Source organism: Euleptes europaea, chromosome 7 (assembly GCF_029931775.1).
Source record: "Euleptes europaea isolate rEulEur1 chromosome 7, rEulEur1.hap1, whole genome shotgun sequence".
NCBI classification, from domain to species: domain Eukaryota; kingdom Metazoa; phylum Chordata; class Lepidosauria; order Squamata; family Sphaerodactylidae; genus Euleptes; species Euleptes europaea.
Genome location: NC_079318.1, coordinates 57,595,898 through 57,623,712, shown reverse-complemented (window position 1 = coordinate 57,623,712; position 27,815 = coordinate 57,595,898). Strand labels below are relative to the sequence as shown.

The 27,815-nt window shown below is 42.8% G+C and overlaps 1 protein-coding gene across 2 annotated transcripts in view; it reads right to left on the bottom strand.

Annotated features, from left to right (window-relative positions):
• Positions 1–853: 853 nt before the first annotated feature.
• PPM1B (protein phosphatase, Mg2+/Mn2+ dependent 1B) overlaps positions 854–27,815 on the bottom strand; it is a 38,970-nt gene continuing 12,008 nt past the window's right edge. The window contains exons 4-6 of one of the 2 annotated variants that reach the window (XM_056852290.1): positions 21,825–21,936; positions 18,547–18,604; positions 854–2,706 (exon numbers count right to left, since the gene is read on the bottom strand). In XM_056852290.1, the coding sequence (XP_056708268.1) occupies positions 2,677–2,706; positions 18,547–18,604; positions 21,825–21,936 (200 nt within the window). In that variant the 3' untranslated portion in view covers positions 854–2,676. Of the gene's footprint in view, positions 2,707–4,133; positions 4,450–18,546; positions 18,605–21,824; positions 21,937–27,815 lie in introns of those variants that run through there. The other variant, XM_056852289.1, reaches the window with a different exon arrangement.

Genomic DNA, 27,815 nt, shown 5'->3' with positions numbered 1-27,815 from the left:
AATGACACCAATTTTTGTAGATTCTCACCATCAACCGCAAAACCAGGGTACTTTTGGCATCCAGTACAACAAATCCACCATGATTGCATAGGCACTTCCATTCTAAACCACAATGGAAGTTGATGAAAGTGCATACTTTTGCCAATTATACATATCAAAGTAGGCATCTTTCAACCATGGAAATAATCCAGCATCTTTCCCCATTTATTTACCTTCACAAATCTTCATTCCTACAGTAGCTATCTGAATATAAAATTGGTCTTACACTCTGGTCCTGAACACTAGCGCCAGGAGCTAATATCAGGAAAAGGCCTTGGGCCCCCATACCCTGCTACTGGCCCTCCAGAGTAACTGATTGGCCACTGTGTGATACAGGATGCTGGACTAGATGGACTACTGGTCTGATCACTTAGGGTTCTTCTTAAGTTCTTGGATCCCACCAGAATTTCTGTAGGTGTGGGGCAATTTCCACCAACTCTGGCCAACCTATTCCTGGACTGGCCCCCATACCCCAGGAATAGCATTTCAGGGGGCATTTGGGGCTGCTACGGGGAGGGGGGGGGGAATTGGCAAAACCCATTCCCTCTCTTGCACCTGTGGAAATTCTAGGTGGGATCAAAGCCAATATTTTGAAGACTATCAAGGAATCTTTGCAAAAATATTCAGCACAGCAGTATAAGTTTGTGATTTATAGCCATCTATGAGCTACTGAAATATATAATTAATGTTTGGTTTCTGAACAGCAAAGGGCCACACTCTTTAGGTTAAAAATCCCATTCTGAATATACATAAAAGAACATATTTACATTAAGCAATTGCTTTTTCACTAAATCCTTTCCCACAAAATGGCACCTTTCACTGTTTTAGCAATCCTTTATTGAAGATAACAAGTTGGTTATGTTCACTGTATTGTATGAAACATCACAATATCATACTGGGAAGGTACTATCAGTACAGGATTGGACCAGAGCAGACAGTCTGAACAATAAACCATTTTGCATTCTTCGTTCCCTAGCTTTAACAACCCAAAAAAACCCAGTAGGGACAAATACCTGTTAACATCATCATTTAGAACACTTTAACTTACAAGGCTAAAATCTAATGAATAAATAAAATATATTGTGGCAATAATCCTCTCCAGACCCCCTCCCCCCACCCTCCCCCACCCCAAAATCAGATACACAATGAACCAAATGATTGGGAAAACTGCCTGTAGGCACCAGGTTATAAAGAGTGTACATGGACTTACACTCAAGTGTGTGTGTGTGTGTGGGGAAGTTACAGAAAAATACCATGAATTTCATTTCACACAAAACCAGTTGATGACTGTCGTTAGCTTAAACTACACACAAGGGCAATTACATCCTGGTTGAAACACAGTTTAAACAAATAGGAAAATGTTTTACAAGGCATCCACAGCATGTAAATCATGTACAGATGGATACATTCATTGTTTCCCCTCCCCAATAGCTTTTATTTATTTATTTTTTAGATAAATACTTTACTCTTCTCCACTTTCAGCATTAACTGGACTCAATACATGCACAACTCAAAAGAATTAAGAAAAAAATTAGGTTATTGCAAAAATAGAATTAAACTAAGAATTTTCAAGTACCTTACATGACGGCCACTCTGTACCATGCCCATTGCTTATAAAATGAAAGGTCACTGAACCCATGAAAATATCTCTAATATTTTCTTAGATTTAAAATAGATAATTTTAGTTGTATTTATAGTAATCTCAAAGTGATAATTTGAACTTTGTAAATAATGCAATTAAAAATTATACCCATATTACATAAGACCTCTCTTCTCTTAAGCTGATAGAAATCAAAGGAAAAAACTATAGAAAACCACATTTAGAACAAAATCACAATTTACATTATAATAAAGGCAAATATTCAGCATTAAAAAAAACTTGCAGCAATGAGTGAGATGTCAAAGCAAATTACAACTAACCATAAATTAAGTTGTTTGGTTTAAAAAGATTTCTTCTAGCAAGAGTTTAAGGATGTGTTATACACATGCGTAAAATTCTTATTGGTTTTAGATGCCTAAAATCTCCTTATATTATTGCCAAATACAATTTTTCGTAAGCAAGCAGTAGGCAACATATCACTTTTTGGACACTGTAGGGAAAAACCTAACAGTCTGGTAATACAGGTAAAACTGGAAAACTTAAAAAAATACACATCCTATAGCATATTGCCCAACTGAAATGACTTCCAAGCCCCGAGCTTCAAAAGCCTTCCATCGTGGTAACGTGAAGTAACTGTCTCATTACAATTATCTGCACTCTGTCGTGTTCATATTGTTAAGTTTTGTTAAATCATAGTGTGTCTTCAGAGTATAACTACAATCCCATGGTACATTATGTACATTTAGTGATGTGCTCCCAGCATTATTCCTTCCTTGGTTTTTAAGGGCTCAGGCTTCATAAAGATGTAACCAATACGCCCAAGGCTGGTAAAAAATACTGTAGTACAGGCAATGCTAAGAGTGGCAATATCAGAAAACACAAATGTGAACAAATGATGGAAAATCCTAATAATTTCTCTGCCCATTTCACAAAAGTGTTGGAAATCCACCAGAATTTTTCCCTTGTATTGAAGAAAACTGATTAAAAGTTTTTCCCCCATTTTTCATATTCAAAAGCATTTTAGTAGATCTGTAAGGCTACCATGGATCTTCTAGATCGCCAGCACCCTACAGGGAAAGAAGAGGGAAATTGTTAATACTCAACTGACCTCAAAAACATAAAATCCATGTTGACCTGAATCCCAACATAAGGTTATATTATACAGAAGAACATAAAAACGGCCACTTCTTGTTCACACATTCAGGCCAGACTCTCACAGGTTTCATCATCTGGTCTCTCTCCTCCCACCACCCCCAAGCAAAATATAGCTGGGCAATAAAATAAGGTACTGGTCATGAATTAAAAAAAACAAACCCAAAAGACTTACCGAGTAAGTCTGACTATCTTTTAGCCAGTTAAAACCTTTTAAGAGTACCAGACTGAAACTGGTTCATACAAAAGTACATTTAAGTGAGCATTTTGCGAGTGCAACACTGATTGCATCCCAAGAGGTAGAGATGGGCTTAATATAACAAATGTAACAAATGCTAACTACATTTTTGCAGCTATTAACTCATCTCTCTGTAAACATACTGAACTACAGGTGCAATAGCATTTGCTAAAGGAGACCCAAAAATTAAATAGCAACGTTAACTTCATTGGTGCTGATCACTTCCAAAGTAAAATGATCAGTTAATGGAATTAAAATTTCATTAATATTAATAAATTTATTTATTTATTTTATTACATTTCTACCCCGCCCTCCCCGGCCAAAGCCAGGCTCATTTAAGTTATGAAACTGAGTAAATTATGCCTACATATTCCATCAATCAATAGTTGCTCTGTTTGAGGGTAGTTTCTATTAGCAAAATTGCTTAAATAAAGTCAATATACATTCAAATTATTCCACACATTCTTTATTCGATCTGAAACATTAACTGTAACTAAACACTAATTATAAGTACATTTATCCATTGCATACATAGTGCTATAAATTCAGCCTAAATACAGTGTTAGAAAATTGCATACAGATTATATAGTCCAAATCACAGCCTGATATTACACCATTTATTTTAATTACTAAAGCAACATGCTTGAAAAGTAGAATGACTAAGGTCAAATACAAACATGCAATAGCTACATCACCAAGGTAGTCAAAGAATGTGGGATATGCAAACAAAAAATTCTGAATGGCAATTTTAGGCATCAACAAACTGTAACTAAAATCTAAAAGTTACCTTCTACCAAAATGCATTTACAGTATGAAAATTCTTATTATGAGAAACAGTTGCAGCCCAGTACCATGAAATGTAAATCCACACAACTCTTGACCTATTTCTACAAGCACAGGTGCTCTATTTCCTCCTGCACAGAGGACTTGCAGTGACAAATCACTCTATAAACTACGATTCATGTCTAAGATTCTCCCTTGGCTCCACCCCCGCCAGCATGCCTTTTATTATGTAGGTTTACATATAAAATTAAGGGTCAAACTAGATTTCTAGGATGGGTAACAAAATACTGTGATGGATTAATGTAAGGACCAGTCAACTGCATGGAAAGTGAAGGTATCACATCTTTTCATCACACTGTTCATCATTCATCTCTGAATCTTCATTAGCATTCTGCATTTCAGGACGCTGGCGCTCACATCCTGCTTGGGAGTTACCGGATCCATCACCATTATCTGAAGTTGATGCTGTAGCCGATTCATCACCAGTGCATTCTTCTCCCTGTATTTTAGCTAGCCTGTAACTAATCAGCACGTCCTCCAGAAGGTGGCGGTAGTTCCCCCTATGAGTAATTCTCACTTGTCTGAGAGCTTCCACCAACTTTCCCTGTGTTCCACCTTCAGCAGCTACGTCAGGGTCCTTATTTAAGATTCAAGACCCCAGAATCAGTAGAGACACTAGGATATTTTAAAGTATTTAACACATTAGACAGGCTACAAAAAAGTTCGGTGCCCCAGAATTAAGCATTCAACCAATCTCAAGGTATTGCTGGCAAAGTTTCATTTATTGAAGTTATTTACTTGAATGTCTTAGTTTCCAGTTTGTGACAAGGAAGGCAATATCAACATAAAGAACCACACTGTCATACTATGCCCTTTGATGCACATGGCGTTCACTCAAGTTCACAGCAGACTGCTGGATATCATCTTAAAACACTCCAATGATGTTTTGAAACCAACAAATAAATCTGTGAACAGCTTAACTAAAATTCCTTGCTATTTATCTTTCAGGAAAAGGACAGTCTAGATTAAAAGTTTATCCATCAATCTTTGTTTATCCAGATGAAATAGCTCATGGAAAGCCTACTGCCAACTCATTCATGGAGGCACAATCAACTACTTTCAGAATGAATTTTAAACTACACTCACCCAAGGACAGATTTATCCTGAGGCACACTACAGGGGTTACTGTATCATATTTTTGGTTTTATAAATTCTTCAGCAGACATCCTAAACTCAAACATCCAAGGCCAAGAAAATCCTATACTGAATTACTTTAAGCCTTCTTAAATATGGGGTTGGATCCAAAGCTCTTTTTTTGTACTGAAGAATTCTTCTACCTGCAAGGGGGGGGGGAGTGATTTTACCCATGACCCACCCATTTCACACTGCCCCACCATGTTGTTCCTGGGAGTCCTCTGATCCCAAGAGCAGTTCAGGAATGGGATGTTCTGCTTGTAATACCTCAAATTCAGCCATAACACAGAATTAAATGTTAACCTCTATCAGCAGTCTTACTGCTATGTTGGACTCTTTATCACCTGACTTCATTTTGAATAGGCTTATTCTGACTTATACTGTGTGAAAATGTGACTATATTGTGAATAAAAAAATACAAAAGTTGTGCCTCAAACCAGCCAAGTTCATACATAATGAGTACTGAAAAGACTAGCACTTGCTTTCATCAAGAAAACTGATCCATGAATTAGTTCTCGCACTGGAAGTCTGAAATGCTCTAAGCTGCATAGAGTAACAATTCTGTGTTAAACAGCTTCCCAATTAGAAAATACAAATATAATTAACCATTAGCAGCTCCTCACATCAATTACAGTAATCATTAGTCTCATGGGACTGAAGCTTCTTCCAGAATTCTGGTAACTCAGAAAAGGTACATTGTTTACTCACCGAGAAGGTCCTTTCCGCTCTGAAGTAGAAGGCATCTTGAATCTTGGGTGTTTCTCGCTCCATTGCTAGGGGGAGGCAGGACTAACTAAGCAACTTCCTGTCTCCCGGGCGAGGAACGCCTTCACTTCCAGTTATTTTACAGTAAGCATGAGAGACAGGGAACAGACTCACAACAATGAGTACCTTAAAACATTAACTATAACTTTATAACTATTAAACTAATAATTCTGATAGTGAACTGAGGCCATTCGGCTAGCACAGGCCATGTAGCTGTGTGTAATTCCACCCTTGGAAGATGATGTACCTTCTCCGGGTGGGCAAGATGCCCTTCTACTTCAGAGCGGAAAGGACCTTCTCGGTGAGTAAACAATGTACCTTTCCCGCACTGAAGGAAGGGCATCTTGAATCTTGGGATGTCCAAGAGCAATGACGCAATGGGTGGGAAGTTCAGTCCTCATCATCTTCCACCACTTGTTGCAGAATGCGTCTTCCGAAGGCTACCTCAGCAGATGCCATAGTGTTGATCCGATAATGTCTGATGAAGGTAGACACGTTGGACCAGGTGGATGCCCTGCAAATTTCCTCCGTCGAAGCTTGCTGAAAGAAAGCAGCCGAGGTAGCCGCGCTCCGCAGAGAATGTGCTGTGATGCCTGACGGGACTTGAAGGCCACTAGCTAAGTATGCTTTTCTGATGCATAGTCTTATGGTGGAGTTTATGGCCTGATGGGACATGTGTGAACCCTTATTAGGGGCAGAAATAGAAATGAACATGAATTCAGTTTTTCTAATGCTAGCCGTCCTTGAAATATATATGAGTATGGCTCTTCTTAAGTCCAAGGAATGCCAAGTCCGCTCCTTTGGGGAGGAGGAACTGGGGCAAAAAGATGGCAGATGCAGCTCCTGTGCCTGATGAAAGGACGAACCCACCTTGGAAACGAAGGAGGGATCTACACGTAGTACCACTTTCTCCTTATGGAACACGCATAAGTCTTTGCGGATGGAGAGTGCCCCCAGTTCCGAAACCCTCCTGGCCGAGGTAATAGCGACTAGAAATAGCGTTTTTATCCTCACGAATCACAAGGGGGCCTCTCTTAATGGTTCGAAAGGTCTTTTGGTGAATGCGGAAAGTACAGTGTTCAGCCTCCAGGTTGGGAAGTGATGAATCACCGGAGGGGTAGATTGGACCACTCCCTTGATGAAGGCTTTAATCTGTGGGTGAGATGAAAGAGAAACCGTTCATCTCTGGGCACACGGAGGCGATAGCCGAGATTTCTTTCCTCAAGGAGGCCGCCCTGAGACCCTGCTGCACACCGTCCTGGAGGAATTCCAGCAGTTGAGGTACGTTAGGCGAGGTAGGGTTGACCGTCTTACGAAGGCACCACCGAGAAAAGGTTTTCCATGTGTATTTATAAATCCTATTTGTGGAAGGCCGTCTGGCATTCAGAATAGTTCCAACTACATCCTCTGATAGACCAAGATCTATAAGCCTAGACCTCTCAACCTCCAAGGGGTCAATTGAAACTATCCTGGGTCCGGATGAGTCAGTGGGCCCTGCTGAAGAAGGTCCCATGTTATTGGTAGATGCCAGGGTGTTTGTATGGACAACTCCATCAGGGCCGGAAACCATGGCTGTCGGGGCCAATTGGGTGCGATCAGAATTATTTCTGCCCTCTCAGATCTGATCTTCCTGATGACCTTCTGAAGTATCGGAAGTGGAGGAAAGGCGTACACTAGGCCTGGGGGCCAGCGGCTTAGAAGGGCATCCACCTGTTCAACTTTCGGGTTGTAGAATCGTGTGAAGAACCTCTCTACCTGTCGATTCTGAGGTGAGGCAAACAGGTCTACGACGGGAGCTCCAAATTGTCTGGAGATGTCTTGGAATATTTGTGGATTTAACATCCATTCCCCTTCCTGAATGGCTTGGCGACTGAGCCAATAGGCCTAAGTATTCAGTATGCCCCGGACATGTTCCGCCCTCAGAGACAAGAAGATGTTTCTCTGCCCATGTCAAAATGGCCGACGCCTCCTGGTGTAGGCACGAGGAGCGTGACCCACCCTGTTTATGTGGGCCTTGGTTGCCACATTGTCCGTGCATATGAGTATATGTTTGTTCAGCAGAAGTTTGTGGAATTTGAGTAGTGCTAGGCACACTGCCTTGAGCTTGAGTAAATTGAGTGAGGCCTCAGACTGATTCCATACTCCCTGGGCATAGAGGCCTGCTGCCGTGGCCCCCCATCTCTCAAGACTGGCGTCTGAAAATACCTGTATCAGTTGATCGTGGATGTAGGGCTGCCTGGCCGTCAGATTGACCCTGTTGGTCCACCAGGATAGGCTTTTCCTGGTTGTCTGGTCGAGGATAATGGTTTTGTCTGCTTTGTGAGTGATGAATAATTGAAAGGGCCGTAATGCTGCCTGAAGAGGTTGGGAATGGAATCGGGTCCAAGGGATCAGTCCCAGACAAGAAGTCATAAGTCCCAGGAGACTCAACAGGGCCATAAGGCGATGCCGTGAAGTTCTTGCGGTGGATTTGGCCACTGCCGCAATCTTGCGTGCCATGTCCAAGGGAAGGTGTACAGAATTGGTCGTGGAGTCTATGAGTACTCCAAGGTGTAGAATCCTTTGTGTCGGAACAAGTAAACTCTTGGTTCTGTTTATGAGAAATCTGTGCTTTTCCAATGCGTGCTTTTCCAATGGGGCGGGGGTTTGAAGGAAGCCTCAGCAGGCCCACCAAGAACCACGCCAGGCTCACTGCCAGCAGCAGAGATGGGGGGGTGAGAGAAGTCTCAGGGGGCTGAGAGAAGTTTCCGTGGGCCTACTAGGAGCTGTGTCAGGCTCATCCCTGGGAGTAGCAATTGTGGAGGGGGGGGGTGAAGGATGCTGCAAGGGGCCCTGCAGTGGTGGTGGGGAGGTAGATAGGAACTGCAGCAGGCAACAACCGGGGTGGGGAAGAAGGCGGCAGCTAAAGAAGGGTAAAGTATCCCCCTGCGAGTATCATGGGCCTGTACTTGTTTAATATAGGATGCAAAGTAATTTAAGTGATGCTGTCAAAAAACTATAGAGAAGACATTTCAAAATAATTACTTTGAACAATTATAAATGCATTACAGTCTGTACGACGCTAAACTCCAATATTTTAAATTGACAAGACAGCCAGTATGATACAATGTAGGGGTTAGAATATTGCACTAAGATCAGGGAGAGAACACTCCATGTGGCATGAAGTTCAGTGGTCGCTACCTAGACTATTTCTCAATCTAACCAACTCAGAGGGGGAGGGGGAAGCAGCAATGTATGCCATGCAGAAGGTGGAAATTGAAGATTTGAGGCTTACCACCCACTTGTATGATTCTTGCCCTTTGTGGCTACTGAAATGTGCTGGGGGGCGGGGCAGCTGACTGGGTTCAAGGGAGAATTAATGCCTCCTTGAGAGAGAAGGTAGTCACCCCAGCTTAGACTGTGGCATGCCCACTACTAAAGAAGCCTACTCCCAAACCAAGCACACTTCAATAACTATCAACCAGTCTCAAACGTTGTTCTTTAACAAGGTGATTGAATGGGTGGGTGGCTGGTTAAACGTCAAACATTCCTGGACGAAGGGATTGTTTGGATCATTTCCAGTCTGGTTTCAGGACTTGTTATGGGACTGAAATGGCCTCGGTGGATGATTTGCACCAGGAGATGGACAGAGGGAGTGTAATTTTGTTAATGCTCCTGGATCTCTCAGCAGCTTTTAATACCATTGTTTAAGGTATCCTTCCAGAACACTTTTCCAGGCTGGGATTGGAAGGCACCATTTTGTGGTGGTTCTGGTCCTACCTGGAGGATAGATTTTAGAAGGTGGTGCTGGGGGATTGCTGCTCAGCCCCATGGCCTTTGGGGTCCCGCAAGGCTCCATCTCGCTCCCTATATTAACATCTACATGAACCTGCTGGGTGAAGTCATTCAGAGATTTGGGCTGGGCTGTTACCAATATGGTGGATGAGAGATGTCTTCAACTTCCAGCCAATCCCCAGGGATATAAAATCCCCAAACTGGTGCCTGGAGGCAGTTTTGGAGCAGATATGGGCTTAACTGAAGCTTAATCCTGATAAGATAGAAGTGCTACTGGTGAATGGAAGGTCTGGCCAGGACCTTAAGGTGTCATCTATTCTGGATGAAGTTGCACGCCCCTTGAAAGAACAGATGCATAGCTTGGGGATGCTCTTGGACCCAGGCCTACTGCCAGGTAAGCCTATGGCAGCTGTGACCAAGAGTATCTTTTACCAGCTTCATCTGGTTAGCCAAAGTGACCACTGTGGTGTGTGCCCTGGTTAAATCTAGATTAGATTTTGGCAAAACATCCCGTTTGAAGCTGCCCTTGTAAAAGGTTTAGAAACTTTAACTGGTGCAGGATGCTACAGCCAAGATATTGACTGGAGTAGATCATAGGGACCATTTCACTCCAGTCATATCGTCGATGCTGGCTATCAATTTTTGTTTCCAGGCACAATTTAAGGTGCTGCTGTTGACTTTTAAAGCCCAATATGGCTTGGCACCTGGATACCCAAAGGACCACCTATTCCCTTACAAGCCTACCCAACCACTACAGAAACCTTCTGAGGCTCTGGTTTGGGTGTCTCTGCCATCTGATATTACGTAGGTGGCAACCCAGAGGGGTTTCTCAGTCATGGTACAAAACCCTGCAACTTTCTCCCCAGAGAGAATTTCAAGGGGCCACCAGGATAGGCTTTTCCTGGTTGTCTGGTCGAGGATAATGGTTTTGTCTAATTTGTGAGTGATGAATAATTGAAAGGGATGTAATGCTGCCTGAAGAGTTCGGGAATGGAATCGGGTCCAAGGGATCAGTCCCAGACAAGAAGTCATAAGTCCCAGGAGACTCGACAGGGCCATAAGGCAATGCCATGAAGTTCTTGCGGTGGATTTGGCCACTGCCTTGTCTAAGGGGAGGCGTACCGAATTGGTTATGGAGTCTATGAGTACTCCCAGATGTAGAATCTTGTGTGTTGGAACAAGTAAACTCTTGGTTCTGTTTATGAGAAATCCGTGCTTTTCCAATGCGTTGACAACCCGAGTCGTGTGTTGGGTAGCCAGTTTGAAGGATGGGGCACAAATGAGAAGGTCGTCCAAGTAAGGATGAATTTGAATCCCTTCCTTTCGCAGCATTGCCACAATGACCACCATCACCTTGGAAAAACCTCGGGGGGCAGATGTCAGTCCAAAGGGGAGAGCCCTGAATTGTAGGTGCAGGTCCGTGTAACAAAATCGCAGGAAACGCCTGTGGGAGGGATGAATGGGTATGTGCATGTAAGCCTCTGTAAGATCTATGGAGGTCATGAAGGTGGCTGGTTGTAAAGCCTTCATGATGGTCCCGAGTGTCTCCATATGGAAGTGCTTGGTTTGGATGAAACGATTTAGGAATTTGAGGTCCAGAATTGCTCTCCAGTTCCTGTTCTTTTTTGGGACCGTGAAGAATACTGAATAAACTCCTTGGAGACGTTCCGAGATAGGCACTTCCTCTATTGCTCCTATTCGCAGCAGATGAGAGATGGCCTTCATAGATCTTTGATGCTTTATCGCACTGCGGTAGTGTGGTGATAGTACCAGGCGATCTGGAGGCTTGCGCTGAAATTCTATTAAGTAACCCTGATGAATCAGTTGCAGCACCCAGGCATCCACCTGGGATTGTTGCCACTGTGGAAGGAAAAGCTGTAATCTTCTCCCCACTACAGGGTTCCTGATGTCACTGCTTATTTCCCTTGGGGAACTTGTCTTGTTTGCCCACCCCCCCGAATGGCTGTGACTAAATGAAAGGGTCGACCTAATCTATTGAAGCATCAAAAGGAACCTCTTTGGGAGGACCACTGTGGTCGTCTCTGATCCTGCCTGAATCGCGATAAGGTATGGTAGGATCGAAAGGAATGAGAATGTTGGCCATAACGAGTATCCTTTCTTTGAGACTTAAGGAAGGTTTGGTTCTTATCCTTAATTACGGAGAGCATCTTGTCCAAGCGCTCTCTAAACAGTTTTCCCCCTTTATAAGGGTGTGCCATAAGAGTGGTCTTGGCTCTGTAGTCAGTAGACCAAGGCCTGAGCCAGAGAGCCCTGAGTATGGCTGTATTAGAAGCCACTGCTCTGGATGCAAAAATCACAGCATCCAGGGAAGCGTCCGCCATAAAGGAGGAAGCCTTTAACACTCAGGATAAACCCTCAGCTACTTTTTTATCTGCCGTGGACAGAAGCTGTGTGAGCTTCTTAACCCAGGCATTAGATGCTCTAGCCATGAGTGCTATAGAGGTGTTGGCTTGAATCGACAGAGCAACCACCTCATGTACTTTTCTGGATGCCGCCTCATGTACTTTTCTGGAAAGGAAATCCATCTTCCTATCCAGTTGGTCTTTCACAAAACCAACGCCATCTTCGGCAAAAAAGTTGGAGGATTGAAGCGCAGTAACTGGAGCATCCACAACAGGTAGCTCCAACATCTCCATGGCATAGGGGGCCATTTCATAATGGCCTTTCAACCAAGGAGGAGAGTACATTACCCTCCATTGTCTCTGCAACATCCATGGCCATTGATTTGACAGAGGATCTGGTGGGGAGCATGTAGGTGGAAGCGGAACTCTGTGCAAGATGGAGCTTGTGACCTTTTCCCCCGCCGTTTGTCTTCGCCTTCTTGGAGGCTTTCCCGTTTGGCTTAGAGGTTGTGGAAGACTTGCCAAGCTCCCTTTCCAATAGTCCGCCGAAGCAGCTAGCGGGAGGGGCCGATTTTAGCGCCAAATCCTGGTCTGCATTGGAAAGGAGCTCAATCTCCTCCAATGCAGTCTCTGCGGTCGCCACTTTGTGTGCTGTGGCAATCCCGCGGCTCGTCTGATCTTCCCGCAGCACAGCTGATAGTCGAGAAGGAGCCTGGGCGCTCTCACACCACTCACTCACACAAACGATAGGAGGGGGAGGGAGGGAAAACGGATTGGATAGGAATTAGAAGGAAAGAAACAAATCCTAAGCCTACTTTCTCTATCTGTTCTAGTCCCAGCTATGGCTGGACTGCTCCCCCAGCGAAGGCAGGAGAAGAACTGGAAGTGAAGGCATTCCTTGCCCGGGAGACAGGAAGTTGCTTAGTTAGTCCTGCCTCCCCCTAGCAATGGAGCGAGAAACACCCAAGATTCAAGATGCCCTTCCTTCAGAGCGGGAAACCTTATTTTCCAACTTTCACTCATTCTCTACTTTGTGTCCTCTAGTCATATTACACTAAGAAGGTAGAACTTAGGTTACAAAATATTAACTTAATTGAAAGTCTGAACAAGATAATTACAAGCAACACAGGAAAACACAGTAAAATAATATTGTTGAAGGCTTTGACGGTCAGAGTTCATTGGTTCTTGTAGGTTATCCGGGCTGTGTAACCGTGGTCTGGGTATTTTCTTTCCTGACGTTTCACCAGCAGCTGTGGCAGGCATCTTCAGAGGAGTAACACCTCTGTCCTTCGGTGTTACTCCTCTGAAGATGCCTGCCACAGCTGCGGGCGAAACGTCAGGAAAGAAAATACCCAGACCACGGTTCCCAGCCCGGATAGCCTACAAGAACCACAGTAAAATAAGTTGCCCAAACCCTCAGATAAGGGTTTACACATCATTTTTGGAATAAAAATCAAGTATGGCAGTGGCATTCTGAACCAAAATACATACACAGACTGGTTTAACTGCAGCAAAAATATTCACAAAACACATGCCTGCTAGTATTGACTGATGCCATATTTCATTCTGCACACTGTCATCCATTAAGGAAATAAACACCATGAGTGATTTACGTTTTGGAATGTTTTAAGGCAATTTTGCAAACTGGGTAAAAAAATTAAAACTGGGAATCTAAACGTGCAAGCAAGTTCATACAGAGGAACACACTAAGGTCGGAGTCATGGGCACTGCTTAGTGTACCACTTTTTACTGAAGCCAAAGGTGGGTGGCCATGAGGGACAGGGACTATCTTGCAGTTGCACTCCATTTGTGGAGCTCCCCTCCCTGACACTATATATTGTGCCTTTTTTGTTCATTTTTAAGCACCTCATTAAAAAAATACCGTATTTTCCGGCGTATAAGACGACTGGGCGTATAAGACGACTCCCAACTTTTCCAGTTAAAATATAGAGTTTGGGATATACTCGCCGTATAAGACTACCCCTCTTCCAACGCACTCCAAATAAAAATTAAAAATAACCTCCTGCTTCGCTTCCCCCTCCCTGGAAGGACGGGGGGTGGGAGGGGATGGGAAGGGCTCTTCCCGCGTGGCTGCTTGGACCGGTATGGGGGGGGGGAGAGGCACAAAGGCAGGCGCGGCGGCCGTCACGGGGGCGGAGGAGGGGGGTTCCTGCGGCGCCCATGCGGGGAGGGCGGATTCTCCTTCCTTTTCCTCCCTAACTTCTGGAGCAGGGGTCCTCAAAGGGCTTTTTTCCAGCCCGGGAACCGAAAAAGCCAGTCCCCCCCTTGCCCCCCTCCCCAGAGCTTTTCTGGGCTTCCTGGCCGCGTGCGCCCAGCTGGAAGCCTCCCTCCTGCCCCAGTCGCCCCCTTCCCTGCTCCCTCTCCCTCTCCAGCCCCAAACCCCCTTTTCTGGGCGAGCGAGGCATCTTGCCGCCTCGCATGCCACCCAGTCGCCTCCTTCGCCCTCTCCCTCCCACCCTCCCCGGCCCAAAACCCCCTTTCCTGGGCGCATGAGACGTCTTGCCGCCTCACGCACCGCCCAGTCGCCCCCTTCGCCCTCTCCCTCCCAGGCCCGAAATCCCCTTTCCTGGGCCCGGTCGCCCCCTTCTCTTCCACAGCACGCCCCACCGGGAGACTTCTCCCATTGCCTAGCTTTGTGGCTGGGCCTGGCCTCCTTGAGCTGCATGCAGAGGCGCCTGGTCCTTCGGGGCCCTCCACGATGCAGCCCAACATGGCCCTGGCGCTCCTGTTTTGGCTGCAGTCGGGCAGCGTTCTCACGGCTCGGGGCTCTCTCTCCTCCCGGGGGTATCCTTGTGGCCTGGAGGTAATTGTAAGGGCCCTTGGGGGGGGGGTGCTGGGCATATCTCCAGGGAGAAGAAAAAGACTTGTGGCCATTGATGCATGAGAGGTTTTGCCTTGGATTTGCCGCTCTCCAGATGCACATTTTCCCCATCCGAATTCTCAGAACTCAAAAGTAAGCTCCCCCACCCCCGGGCAGAGTTTTGAGAATTCAGATGGGGAAAATGTGCATCTGGAGAGCGGCAAATCCAAGGCAAAACCTCCCATGCATAAATGGCCTTGGTTTTTACATGCCGACTTTCTCTACCACTAAAGGGAGACTCAAATTGCCTTACAATCCCCTTCCCATACCCTCCCACAACAGACGCCCTGTGAGGCAGGTGGGGCTGAGAGAGCTCTAACAGAGCTGTAACTTGCCCAAGGTCAGCCAGCTGGCTTCGTGTGTAGGGGTGGGGAAACCAACCTCCGCTTCTCACGTGGAGGAGTGGGGAATCAAACCCGGTTCCCTAGATCAGAGTCCCTGCTCCAAAACGCCACTCTTAACCACTACATTTGTAAGGCACAGGCACTTGCCGCAGACTCCAGCCTCTTTATTCCCCATTAACTCGCCTCTGTGCGTGCGTGTGGTCCGGGCTCGGGAGGAGGATGCTTTTCAGGAGAGCCCCCTCGCGCCGCTTCCTCCTCTCCCGCACACGCGGGGAATTTGTTCATATTTTTTTCAAACTATAGTCCAGCCCCCAACAGTGTTTGAGGGGCAGTGAACTGGCCCCCTGTTAAAAAAGTTCTGGAGCCTTCAGGAGAGGCGCTTCGTGGCTTAACGGCCCCTCCCCCCCCCCCCCGCTCTTGGGATCTTGCACGTGGCAAATGGAGGAGAGAGGAGAAAGCAGAACGCCCCTCTTCGCCATTCAAAGCGGCTTAGTGGCAAGGGACGGTCTGCTGATCGCCAGGCTGGAGCATGGCGCGGCTGCAGTTGTGATGCCAGAGCGGGTGGGCAGGAGGCGGAGAAGGACGCGGCGAGAGCGGCCGCCCCAGCCCCGGCCAGCCAGCCGCCTGCCTGCCTTGCGCTGCTGCCGGAGTGCTGCCAAGCGCTTCCCTCCGTACGCCCCGGCGCGCCTGGCTCCGACTCCCAGCCGGGCAGCGACCTCCCTCGCTGGGCTCACCTCCCCTCCCTCCTCCGGCGGACATGGACATTCTCCAGTCCGGCTCGGAATTCAGCACCCGCCCTTATATACCCGGCGTATAAGACGGCCCCCGACTTTTGAGGAGATTTTCCTGGGTTAAAAAGTCGTCTTATATGCCGGAAAATACGGTATTCTATTAAGCTTAATGATTATTTGCCTGTTATGTGTGTTATTTTCCCCTTCAATTAATTAGTTGCTGCAAAACTAATTTTATGGTTATATGCGCCGTCATTTTGTCTGTTGAGATTTTCCCCCTGAGAATTTAATATTCTGATTCCCCCCCCCCCCCCCCGCTGTTATATGAAGTTTACATTTTTGTTGCTTTTGGTTAAAATGTTATTCTGCTGCTTGAATTTATTGGATGTCACTGCTGGGATGTTTTGTTGGATTGTTGCTGTACACTGCCTTAAAAACACTGATTATGAAAGGGGTACATTAAAAGATTTAAATGTGTAAATGTTCTTGAAGAGATAGATCATAAGCTGGACATGTATTCTTCCAACAATAGTTGCACATTTAAGGTATCATTCTTAGCTTAATTACTTATTCATGATTAGCTTAAGTAGAGAACATATTAGCCCAGCTGAAATCCATAAATTATATATTAAATTTTAAAACCTTTATGTATGAATGGGAAACTTGGGCCCTCTTCAGGTTTCTATCAGGCCTGTTACATACCCCTTGCTCCCACTCCATATCAACCAAGTCTGACAAATCAAAACTCAAAGGTTTTCTGACAAGGAATATTCAAAAGCCATCAGGAGCTGCTGGAAATGGCCAATATGCACCTCAAAGCTTGCATTAGTAGAAAGAAAACCATCTTGCGTGCTTTTATGGTCTACAAGGATAAAGAGGAGAAGATTCCAATATGTCCCACCCCGACTCTCAGGAGAAAGCATACCACATATGCATTCTTAAGCTTCACTTCATGTGTAACGCTTGGTGTTACATGACCAAGCCAAAGCATCTTGTGGAGCTCCTTCATCCTGGCTTAAAAGCAAACTAGAGCTTGCCCTGCACTGGACTAAGCAAACTATGGCTTGTGCTTGTCCTCCAAGCAAAACTGCAATCCATAGTTAAACTGTAGTTTTGGGTTCTATTCTGGAAGGCAAGGGCAACTCTTATTTTGATGGTTCAGGTGAAATGAACCAGCAGGGGGAGAGGGAATTACAGTGTGTGAAGGGAGGAGGCAGCACAAGAACCTGAGGCCTGTTCATGAAATGCCAAGCTACAGTTTACCATTTCTCAGTATTCAAGAACGCTTTCCATGGCAAAACACAGGTTGCATCCCTTGACTCCCTTCTGCTAAGTGAAGAGCCTTTTACTGGTGGAAAATATTACAAAGCTAAGGTTGAGATTGCCATTACATTCACTTGGAAATGAAATCAATCAAATCAGAGTTTGTTTCTCAGCCAGGGTGTTTAAAACCAAGATGTAAGGGGAGGGGCAATTAAAAATTTAATTAAACATTGCTTAATTCAACAGACTAGAGAAAAAGTACATTTAACACATTTTAATTAAGCTGTTCACACACAACACATTTTAGTAAGCTGATAAACAATAAAAAAGACACCTAAACACTGCTTTTACTATGCAGTCTTATCTCAGGTCGGTTTATTTACTACTATTCTTTCCCTTTAATGTTGGCATTTACAATAGATCTGCACATAAAGTTTTAATGGAGGAAAACACACTGTCAATGAAAGTAGCACACAACACACCAAGTTGTCTTTGCTGGAGCCCTGAATTACTTGTGGCACAATACCAGCCCACTCCACGCCATATGGTGACGTTACTGTGTTCTGACAGCACAGCATCACTCAATGTAGGTGGAGTATGCTGAGCTTCAGAAATTAATGGATACACACACAGACAGATTTGGATAAAAACCGAAGAAGAAAGGCGGCCCCCAATAAATTGCCCAACTCAAATGTTATATAATCCAGTATTAAAATATAGACTAGGAGATGTTGCAAACTGATGCAGTCTACAACAGAGACAATTTAAGTGCCCACTAATATAATAATGCCACTGTTTTTAATATAAAGTTCTACCTTTGCTTTAGATAGTGATATTCTAATTTTTTGCAAACAAGAATCATGTCCTGTTATGCCATAGCACATTTAGAAAGGCCTGCTAGCTATACTGTCAAAATCTGGAAGGGATGTTTTTATACTTTCTTGCCTCTCCCTTCTGCGGCAGAACTAAACGCCTCCCAAGCTGCTGCTCCTGGGAGCGCCCTGCCCCTCATAAGCAGCATTTCAGGAGATATTTTGGGCTGCAGCAGGAGGGAGGTGAGAAAGCCACACTCTGTGGGCAGAAATAATTCCAGCCACAGAATGACTCTGGTGGATGCAAGCCCATAACGGGCAAATTTTTTGACAAGCTTCATGTAAAGAACATGTTTATACTTGTTTGACTTAAGACACCACTGCAAGCAGTCTTAAAAGAATACTTAAATTGTAGACCCTTAAAGCAACAGCAGTCGTTTATATAAAAATATCTTCAGAACAAGATACCCTGGGAAACCTATTAACAGTTTAAACTTAGGTACTTCATGAGCGGCAATGACCAGAGTAGTTCAGCATCCATGTAATAACCCCCTACACTGAAATTTCACTGTTCGCATCAATGAAAGCCAGTAAAAGTGGAACTTACCCCATCATTTTCTCTGTGTGGATTCAGCCTGTTATAAACAGCTTCAATAATGTTTCGCCTGAATAAAGGTAAACGTTTTAAAGTTACGTTTGATGCCCCTTTTCATATACTAACACAAATGCTTTATATGTTGATCTCGTATCATGTACAATATTGGGGAATCAGCTAAATCCACAATGCGTTCAATTGAATGTGCCTTCTACTGAAGAGAGCAAGGCTTGCAAGCAGATGTATTTGGAAGGTGAACAAACTAAGGACTGATTGATAACAGTGCGCTGAGTAACATTTGAACCCCAGAAGCCATGTATGTATCTGCACATCTTGAGAATTTCTAACACTGCGGGTTTCATACTTGAAACCAATGATAAGTGTGGCATAATTTTGTAGTGCCTATCTTGGGTGAAGTGTGGAGAGTAATGAATTCTTACTACTAATACAGGTTCTAATTTACCAATATAGTTTATGTCTGTGAAAAATAAGATTAGGTAGCTAGGTTCTGAGAGTAGACTTTCCTTCTTGGCTATTACAAATAGACACATTTAGAATGGGGCATGCAGGAGATAATGATCTACTTTTACTTTGTTCTCCTTGAACATTCTGACAGCTTATGTATTGGGGCACGGATATTCTGAAGGAATACATATAACCACATTTAGTTTAAAAGACAGATCTGGCACAGCACAGTGAACAAAGAAGTCCCCCTTTCAAATCTCACATCAGCCACAAATACAGTAACAGGTCTCATTCATGCAAAGTATCTCACAGCCACTCCATCAAGACTGGGATAATAAATAGTGCCTTATCTTACAAAGCTGCTGTAGGTTTTACAGAGAAAGTACAAGAACTGCTGCAGAGTTATTAGTCCACTTTAATCAGTGGGCTAAGATCCAAGCATAAGTGATTTCATCTCAAATCTCTAACATTTAACTAGGAATTCTGCTGCTTCCCAGCTCTTAGCTGGTTTACAATTTCAAAAGTGTTTGAGAAGCAAGAAAGAATAAGCATAATCCAATGTAGTTTTAGCTGAAATCCAATGCAATGTGAAATACAATTTGAAGGTAGTTATTTTGGTGGGTAAATACTTTGGGTTAAATCAGTTTCACAGAAGCTACACTGTGCACAGCACTCCTGTCAAAACTGAAAGGGATGTCCATACCATTTAAAAATGTCTTAGTCAACTCACTGTATTAAACATGCATCAATTTAATATGAACAAGAGTGGGTAAAAAGGTAAAGGTCCCTTGTGCAGGCACCGGGTCATTCCTGACCCATGGGGTGACGACACATCCTGACGCTTACTAGGCAGACTTTGTTTACAGGGTGGTTTGCCAGTGCCTTCCCTTTACCCCCAGCAAGCTGGGTACTCATTTTACCGACCTCGGAAGGATGGAAGGCTGAGGCAACCTTGAGCTGGCTACCTGAAACCAACTTCCATCGGGATCAAACTCAGGGCGTGAGCAGAGCTTGGACTGCAGTACTGCAGCTTATTACTCTGTGCCACGGGGCTCTCTGAACAAGAGTACCAGGGGGGAAAAGAAGATACTCTTTGATTATGCACACATATGGTGAAGCAGATATCTTAGAAGAGTCATTCCCTCCTTTGCCAAAGAGAAAAGAATTTATCTTAGGTAGGACATGATACCCACCATTTTGGTAAAGAATTGTGTGTTTTTTAAAAATCTGTTTCCACTTAAAACTATTTTGATCCAATGTAAACAGTCAAATTGCAGCCCTACAAACCTCAATTTAAAAGCAAAATTAAACAACCTGCAAAGCACAAGGCTATAAAACTGTGCTAGAGCCAGCCCATTAAATATCCAAGCAAAGCACGCCATATATATAAAACCTGGGTGAATCAAAGCAACCCATTGCATCTTGTACTGTCTCAGAGTCACTCACTTTTCACTAAAGGCCTGTGCAATTAATGTTCTTGATTTTATATCAGCTCTTTCATTCTTTGTTAGAATATTTGTTAGATATTTTTTACTTAATGTATTTTGAACTCCATAGAAAGAGACTACTGTATAACCAGATTTAGAGAATAAGCTGCTTTAAACCCCTTCAAAAACTACATGACTGAATGCTCCCCAAAAGAAAAGCAAGTGATGTTAGTAACCAAACCTGAACTCCTTCCAATGTGCTAGCTTTCTATATGTAGGAAACTAGTTAGAAGAGCTGGTTTTTATACCCCGATTTTGTCTACCATTTAAGGAGACTCAAACCAGCTTACAATTGCCTTCCCTTCTTCCAGCATGGTGTAGTGGTTAAGTGGTAGTTTGGAGCGGTGGACTCTGATCTGGTGAACTGGATTTGTTTCCCCACTCCTCCACATGAAGCAAGCTGGGTGACCTTGGGCTAGTCAAACTTTCTTAGCCCCACCTACCTCACAGGGTGTCTGTTGTGGGGAGAGGAAGGGAAGGTGATTGTAAGCCGGTTTGATTCTTCCTAAGTGGCAGAGGAAGTCGGCATATAAAAACCAACTCTTCTTCTTTTTCTTCTTCTCTCCCCACAGCAGACACCTTATGAGGTAGGTGAGGCTGAGAAAGTTGACAGAACTGTGACTAGCCCAAAGTCACCCAGCAGGAGTCATGTGTAGGAGTGGGGCAACCAACCTGGTTCACCCGATTAGAGTTCACCACTCATGTGGAGGAGGGGGGAATCAAACCCAGTTCTCCAGATTAGAGTCCACCGCTCTTGACTACTACACCACACTGGTGTAAATAGTAGGGGTGAAGGGGCAAGCATATTCAACCATGCTACCTTCCCCAGCACCTCCACTGCGAAACACAGTCCCAAAAGTGCCTTTACTAAATGCCTTTTCTGGAACAAATAGCTTGGCTTTCAGGCTTCCAGGGTGAACCTTAACCAAGTGCTTACTTCTCAGACTAGAAAGAGAGTTAAACTGAAACTATCCTTGAAATTATCCCTGAAACTAAAATTATCCCTGGTTGGAAGGGCAAGATAAAATGCATTGAACATACAACAATGGCTGCCACAAGTAAAACATTTAAAAGATGCAGCAATAACTATAAGCCCATGTTAAATTTTCACATACGTTGTAATACAAGGCAAGGATTTAGAGCCATTTTTTTCTCTTTATATGTACACTGGAATCATAACTTTTTTCTGAATTGAAAAGCATGTACCAGCGAGACATCTGAACAATTTAATGATATATTATTTGTTTGTGTGTATTGTTCCAATAAGGGCTTTAGCTAAAATTGAGGCACATTTGTTGAGAATAATAATTCAGAGGTTAATTTGCGTTCTGCACTTACTTGCCAGCTAGACCACCTCCTGGTGGTAAATTTGGGATATTCTCTGCAGACAAAATGCGCATTACATGAGCAAGATCAGGCATTCCTTCCTCACCCGACTTCTCCATAATTTCTAGTTAAAAGAGAATCCTCAAATTATTAAAAACAAGAGGCAGACAACAAAAATCCACATGTGATCAAAACCTGTAAGCATCTGGCACAGGTACATTTCCATGTCAAAACAGAAATTTAATTTCAGTTCCTCACACACAAATAGTAGTGATAGTTTTGTTTTAAAAATGTGCATCAACACAATAAACCATAGAATCATAGTTGGAAGGGACCACCAGGGTCATCTAGTCCAACCCCCTGCACAACGCAAGAAATTCACAACTACCTCCCCCCCACACCCCCAGTGACCCCTACTCCATGTCCAGAAGATGGCCAAGATGCCCTCTCTCTCATGAACCGCAGATGAGTTCCACTGCAGTTTTGCAGCCAACCAACACCATCACTGGTATCGACAATTCTGCTCTTGTGCCAAACCAGAGACCACTGCAGGAAGGCATCAACCAGTCATGCAAGATTTTATGCAAGCATTCTTTACTTTCAGGCACTAGCACTTGATATAACAATGCGTAAAGCCTAGAAAACTCAAAACATTAGATTATCAGAAACAGAAAAATGGTTTGTCAGACATTCTCTAGAAGAATGCAAGCAATATCATGCTCGGGCCTCGTAGGAAACAGAGGAACTATTGCATAGAAAAACATAGGCTTCAGTGCGAGATAAAAAAGAATATTCCTGTTTTAATACTAGTGCTCAGGTCAACAGTCTGAAAAAAGCCGAGCCGTAGAGACTGAATGATCCCAAGCTGACACTTACAGCATAAATTGACAAAGCCCTCTATCTGGAGAATATGGCTTTATAATACAATGCACTTGATCGGAATACTTGTACCAATGATTGACTACATTTTAAAAAAATGATATGGCAAGACGCATTCGGCAAGAAATATCTCGTTTACTGTGTGGCATGAGATTGCCATGGAAGGTACACAAGTTACCCTTGGGCAAGGAATCAATTTTATGGGTTTGTTAATCCCAGCCTGTATTTTCTATATTTATGTTTGGTTACCTAAACAGAAAGTGTATACTGAATTTAAAAACATGCTACAATTCATATTTACTTTTGTCTAGTAGAACCACCAACTGGAATTTGTGTTAATGCTGCTAAATTATTGAATGGTTGCTGATGGAACTTTTATTTAAATGGAACTTGTGAAATTACTATACATACTCAAAACACAAGCTATTCAAGTACAGCATTCATAGTGTCTACTCTTCAGTAGTTCAGGGGTTAGTTCAACAGCTAACTTACTCCTGAGTTCTATAAACATCTTCACCAATGCATACTCTATGTTGATATTTTAAAAATATTTCCAACTCCCTCTTCCCAAAGTGATATTTTATTGTGTCCTACAGGCAGCCTTGCAATAGTTTCCCCCAGCTGCTGTTGTACCCAATGCCCATTTTCCATCAGGCCATTTTCCATCAGGAGGATAATTCTGCTGGATAATGACAATTTCTGCTATTCCCCCTTCCACTATAAATCTTCTATACCTTGACCAATGCGGTTCCAGGGGTCCCACTGAGCCCTGGAGTGGGTATAGTTGTAAAGTCCTGTTCCATATGTAGCTCTTTTTTTCCTCCTTTCAAAACTCCCTTTAAAAAATTTACTACTTCAAATTGTGTAACTCTTCTCTACTACATTTATTTTGTATTCTAAATTTATCCATCCATTCCTGTATCACTGTAACATCTAGTGGATGTATTCTATCAACTGCCAGTGCAACACATTGCCAGACACAGATATTCCCTACATTTCCCTTCCCCTGCTGATGCTAGACTGCAGGATTCACATGAACAAAAAAAACAGGCAAAACTGCCCTTTCCCTCTTTTCCCTCTATGCCCCCCATCCTGGCCTTTCAGCCCTCAGCATTAGCTGGGGGGGGGGGGGGCGGAGAGAGAGAGCTGGGAATGGGAAAATGGGAAAGCACTTTAAGATGCAACCCAATATTTCCTTCCTATCCTGCTATGCTTCCAAGACTTATTATTCCAATATGTCAAACACTTTCAATCCAAAACACTTTATTTTTCACAAAGCCTAAAAGGAGATATTAACTGTACTCCTGCTTCAGATGATCAGTAGTAAAGATTCAACAGAAGATGTTTTTAGAAGTTTTCAGGTACCACCTTAATTTCTGTGTCCTCTTCAACAGTCTTTGCATCACATGAGATTTCCTAGATTTTACCTATCACAATTGTTATCATTTTACATGCAACCAATCATTTAAGCCCAATTACATATGATGGAACAGCCTCAAAACTAGAAACCAGGATGGGGGCAGGGGAACCACAGCTCCTGTAATGAAGTCACACCTAGTACAAAATTTTATGCTTATGGGGCTTATCTCTAGGACCCCAATTCAAAACCTGGGAAAGCAACTATGATGCAGGAGTTGATAATTGTTTCCACAATGGGGAAAAAGAAATAAAAAATGAAGCTGAAAATTAAAAGCAGGTTAGTCAGACTTCCTTCCATGGAAGGTTTATTCATTCTACTTGTTAAAATTTCCATGATTGAGGCCTACAATTTAAAAACTCCCCTTAGATTAAAACTAAGGCACACAATTCACACTATCTTCACCCCAAAAAGATGCAAATTGTTAACAGTTAATATTTTCAAAGCGTTCAGGCCTTTAAACATAAACTTGTTAACACACATTCCTGATTGAACACGATAAATTCAGAATCCCAATATAAATAAAGATCTAGGCTAAATAAATAAAAGTCAACATTCTTAAGTTTCTCTTATATCAAAAGGCATTGCCCATATGTTCTTGTCCAATTTGATGCAAAACCCGAAACCTCTTTGTCTAGAGATTTAACTGTTTAATTAAGGAAGTAACAGACATTTGTCAAAGGCCAGCTGAGTTAGAGTATTTATTGAAAGAAAGGGGAAATCTGCAAACAAAGCGTAACGGAAAATAAGTCTGTGCTCTTCTGCATTCTCTTCTGTTTTCTTTACATTCTTCTATTCTTGAAATAAAATGCCTTCAATACTCTAATGTTCATTCTTTTGTCAAGTACATGTCACTTAAAGTTGCTATAGTTCATCCAACGTACAGAACATTGAATGACTGGGGAAATTCCTGCAGGGAAAAAACATCAAAAGCAATACAAGTAGGACTGGAAAAAGATGGGAATCTTATTATGTTGAATACTTTTGCTTAGCACTATAGATTAGTTAATCTTAAAAGACTAGTTAATCTTTATAAGAAACTGAATGAGGAAATTGGGTATCTGTACATGTTTGCTGTATCATGATCCCACGGCACATTTGACTCTTAAGGTTACTCTTAAAGTCTTGTCAGTTGACCAAAACTATGGTTTGCCACTGTGGATTTCCCAAATTCACATGGGTACATCCTAATGAACAAGCTTGTGGTTTGCACTTGGTCTGCAAAACAGGATTTTGAACTGTGGTTTAACCTACACATTAAGAGCAAAACACTGAATCTAACAGCTTGGCTGCATGTATTCAAGCTTACCTTTAGATATAGTTCCAGATTTCTTCTTTGGTCTCTCCAATTCCACACAAGTCATCTTCAAGAGTATATTTGTTTAACTGTGGCCAGCATTCGCCACATTATGGTAGGTTGTAGCCCGAGGACTGTCTAACAGCATGTTAAGCTCTGGCCTGCTTTTAATGGTTTGTTTTAAAGACTATATGGTTTATTGTATTTGTGAGCCATTTCAAGCAGCTCTCTGTAGAGGAGGTGTAAAACTTTTCTGCATCAATAAAATACTACAATGTGCACAATACACTACTGAATAGTTCAATGTTTTCTGTGTTATAATAACGCATATGCTGCTAGTCTATTACAATGTATGAGAATATCTGTCCAAATCACACTTTTCCCATTCTTTACCTGAAAATCTGTTAACTTTCCCCCTATCTTTCAAGATATATGTGCTAAGGTACCGTAGAGATCAGCAGTTCACAGCTCTGGCTTTCTTCAGTATTGGGTTATTTACAAGTAAGCTTGTTGAAAGTTGAAGTATTTATGCTTCTACATTTCACAAATATGCCATATAGTATAATCAATATGTTAAGCTATAAATTATGCATTTTATTTTGTTAAAACAGTAAAATATGCTTAGGGTTGATGTGGAAATATTGCATATATTTTAGTTTCTCCTGAAAACCAGAACACATACTTTCCTCCAATGGCTTCAAAATGTCCAGAAATTTTATACCACTAAGGTTTGTGATCTACTGACATGAAGGAAACAGAAAGAAAAGAACTGTGGTTCAAAGAAGCAAATGGGGTGCAGAATACCACCTAAAAGGAAATCCTAAGAAGAGTTACTCCTTCATTTCAATGGGCTTAGAGTGGACTAACTCGCTTTAAGATTGCACTGTTAATGTCACACTGACTTGAACCAATTAATCTTGACTTTGGTTGATCTCTAGAATTACCATTCTATCAATATCTGCCATATCCTACTTATTGCCAAAAACTATTTAAGTTCTCTGAAATTCAAGGTAATTGTACCATTCAATCTGGTTAATAGCTCAAGTATTATCCAAAAAGCTTAAGTGATTTATGCTATAAGTTTGTCATACAGAAGATGTTCCCCATTCCACCCCACATGCATTAAACTACAGTACGTCTATACTACATTGTAAATTACAATCTTTTGCTTAGTGATAAAAGTTGTAATAGTCTACGTAAAAGTAAATACTCTAAAACAAAACTTATTTAAGGAATCACCCCCTCGTTCCTAGATAATGCTAAATTAAAAACCATAATTTTCACATGAAGCAGGTACTATCACAAAGAGCTATTTCATGTGACCATTATTTATTCTACTGCAAAACCTCCCACAGGAAAGTCACTCTTGCACCACACTACTGAGGCTAACAAATTTGGAATACTGTATAGCCAATACAAAACGTACAACAGATCATCACTGAAGACCATGTACAAAGGAACCTGAGAGCTTTCTTTTACAGATTCCAAGAAAAGCAGACCAAATTTGCAAGCTCAATTGCTAACAGTTTTAAGGTATGTTCTTTAGTGCACCACAGTAGTTTAATCAAAAGGGGGAAGGGAATGAAAATTCTACATGCAAATAATCTTTAGCTAGTCACAGCAGAAGAGAATCATTAATTCTGATGTTGAATCAGCACCTTTTTCAAATGCTGCCTTATGAATGAATTCAGAGAAAGGGTGTGGCAGAAAATATACTACGCTTGATTTTTTCAGGGAGACTAATAATAATCTGACTAGGAATCACTTGGGTTGTCCTACTAAAGAAGTAGAAAAGTTAGTTGCCTCAGCCTTTTCTGAGCCCCCCCCCCCTCAAAAAGAAATACACTACAACAAGAGCAGATTTGAGAGTCTACTGGGCTTTTTAAGACTCCCGTCTGACTAATTCCCAACTTCATTCAATCAAGAGCTAGGATTGTGCCTTTCCCACATCAAGTCACAATTTCTTCAGACTCAAGGAGGGATGTGTGCTTGAATATAGAAAAACTGACTATCTACAAAAAACTTATCAATATTTTTTCGGGTGTATCCTTATCCTGAGCTGAATAGACAATGGAGAGTTGCTGGCAAAGCTGGTAAACCTGATCCTGAATCTATCTATGCGAGAAGGCCCAAGGACTTTGGTTTCTTGCAGTTCATTTGTTTTTGGTGTTTGCTGTTGTATTGCATTTCTGCTGTATTTTGGGTTATCAACTTTTTTGGGCCTGTGGGGGGAGGGCTTTGCTTGTTTCTTTTAAAAGCTAGTTTTCTATGATTTCCCCACCACCACCACCACTCCAATCTTATGCTGGTTTCCTTTCTTCTGGTCTGATGGGGAGGGTCTTGCTTGCTTAGTTTGCTTTCTGGTTCTTTTACATTCTATTATTATTTGGCTTTACTTTCTGATGTTTTT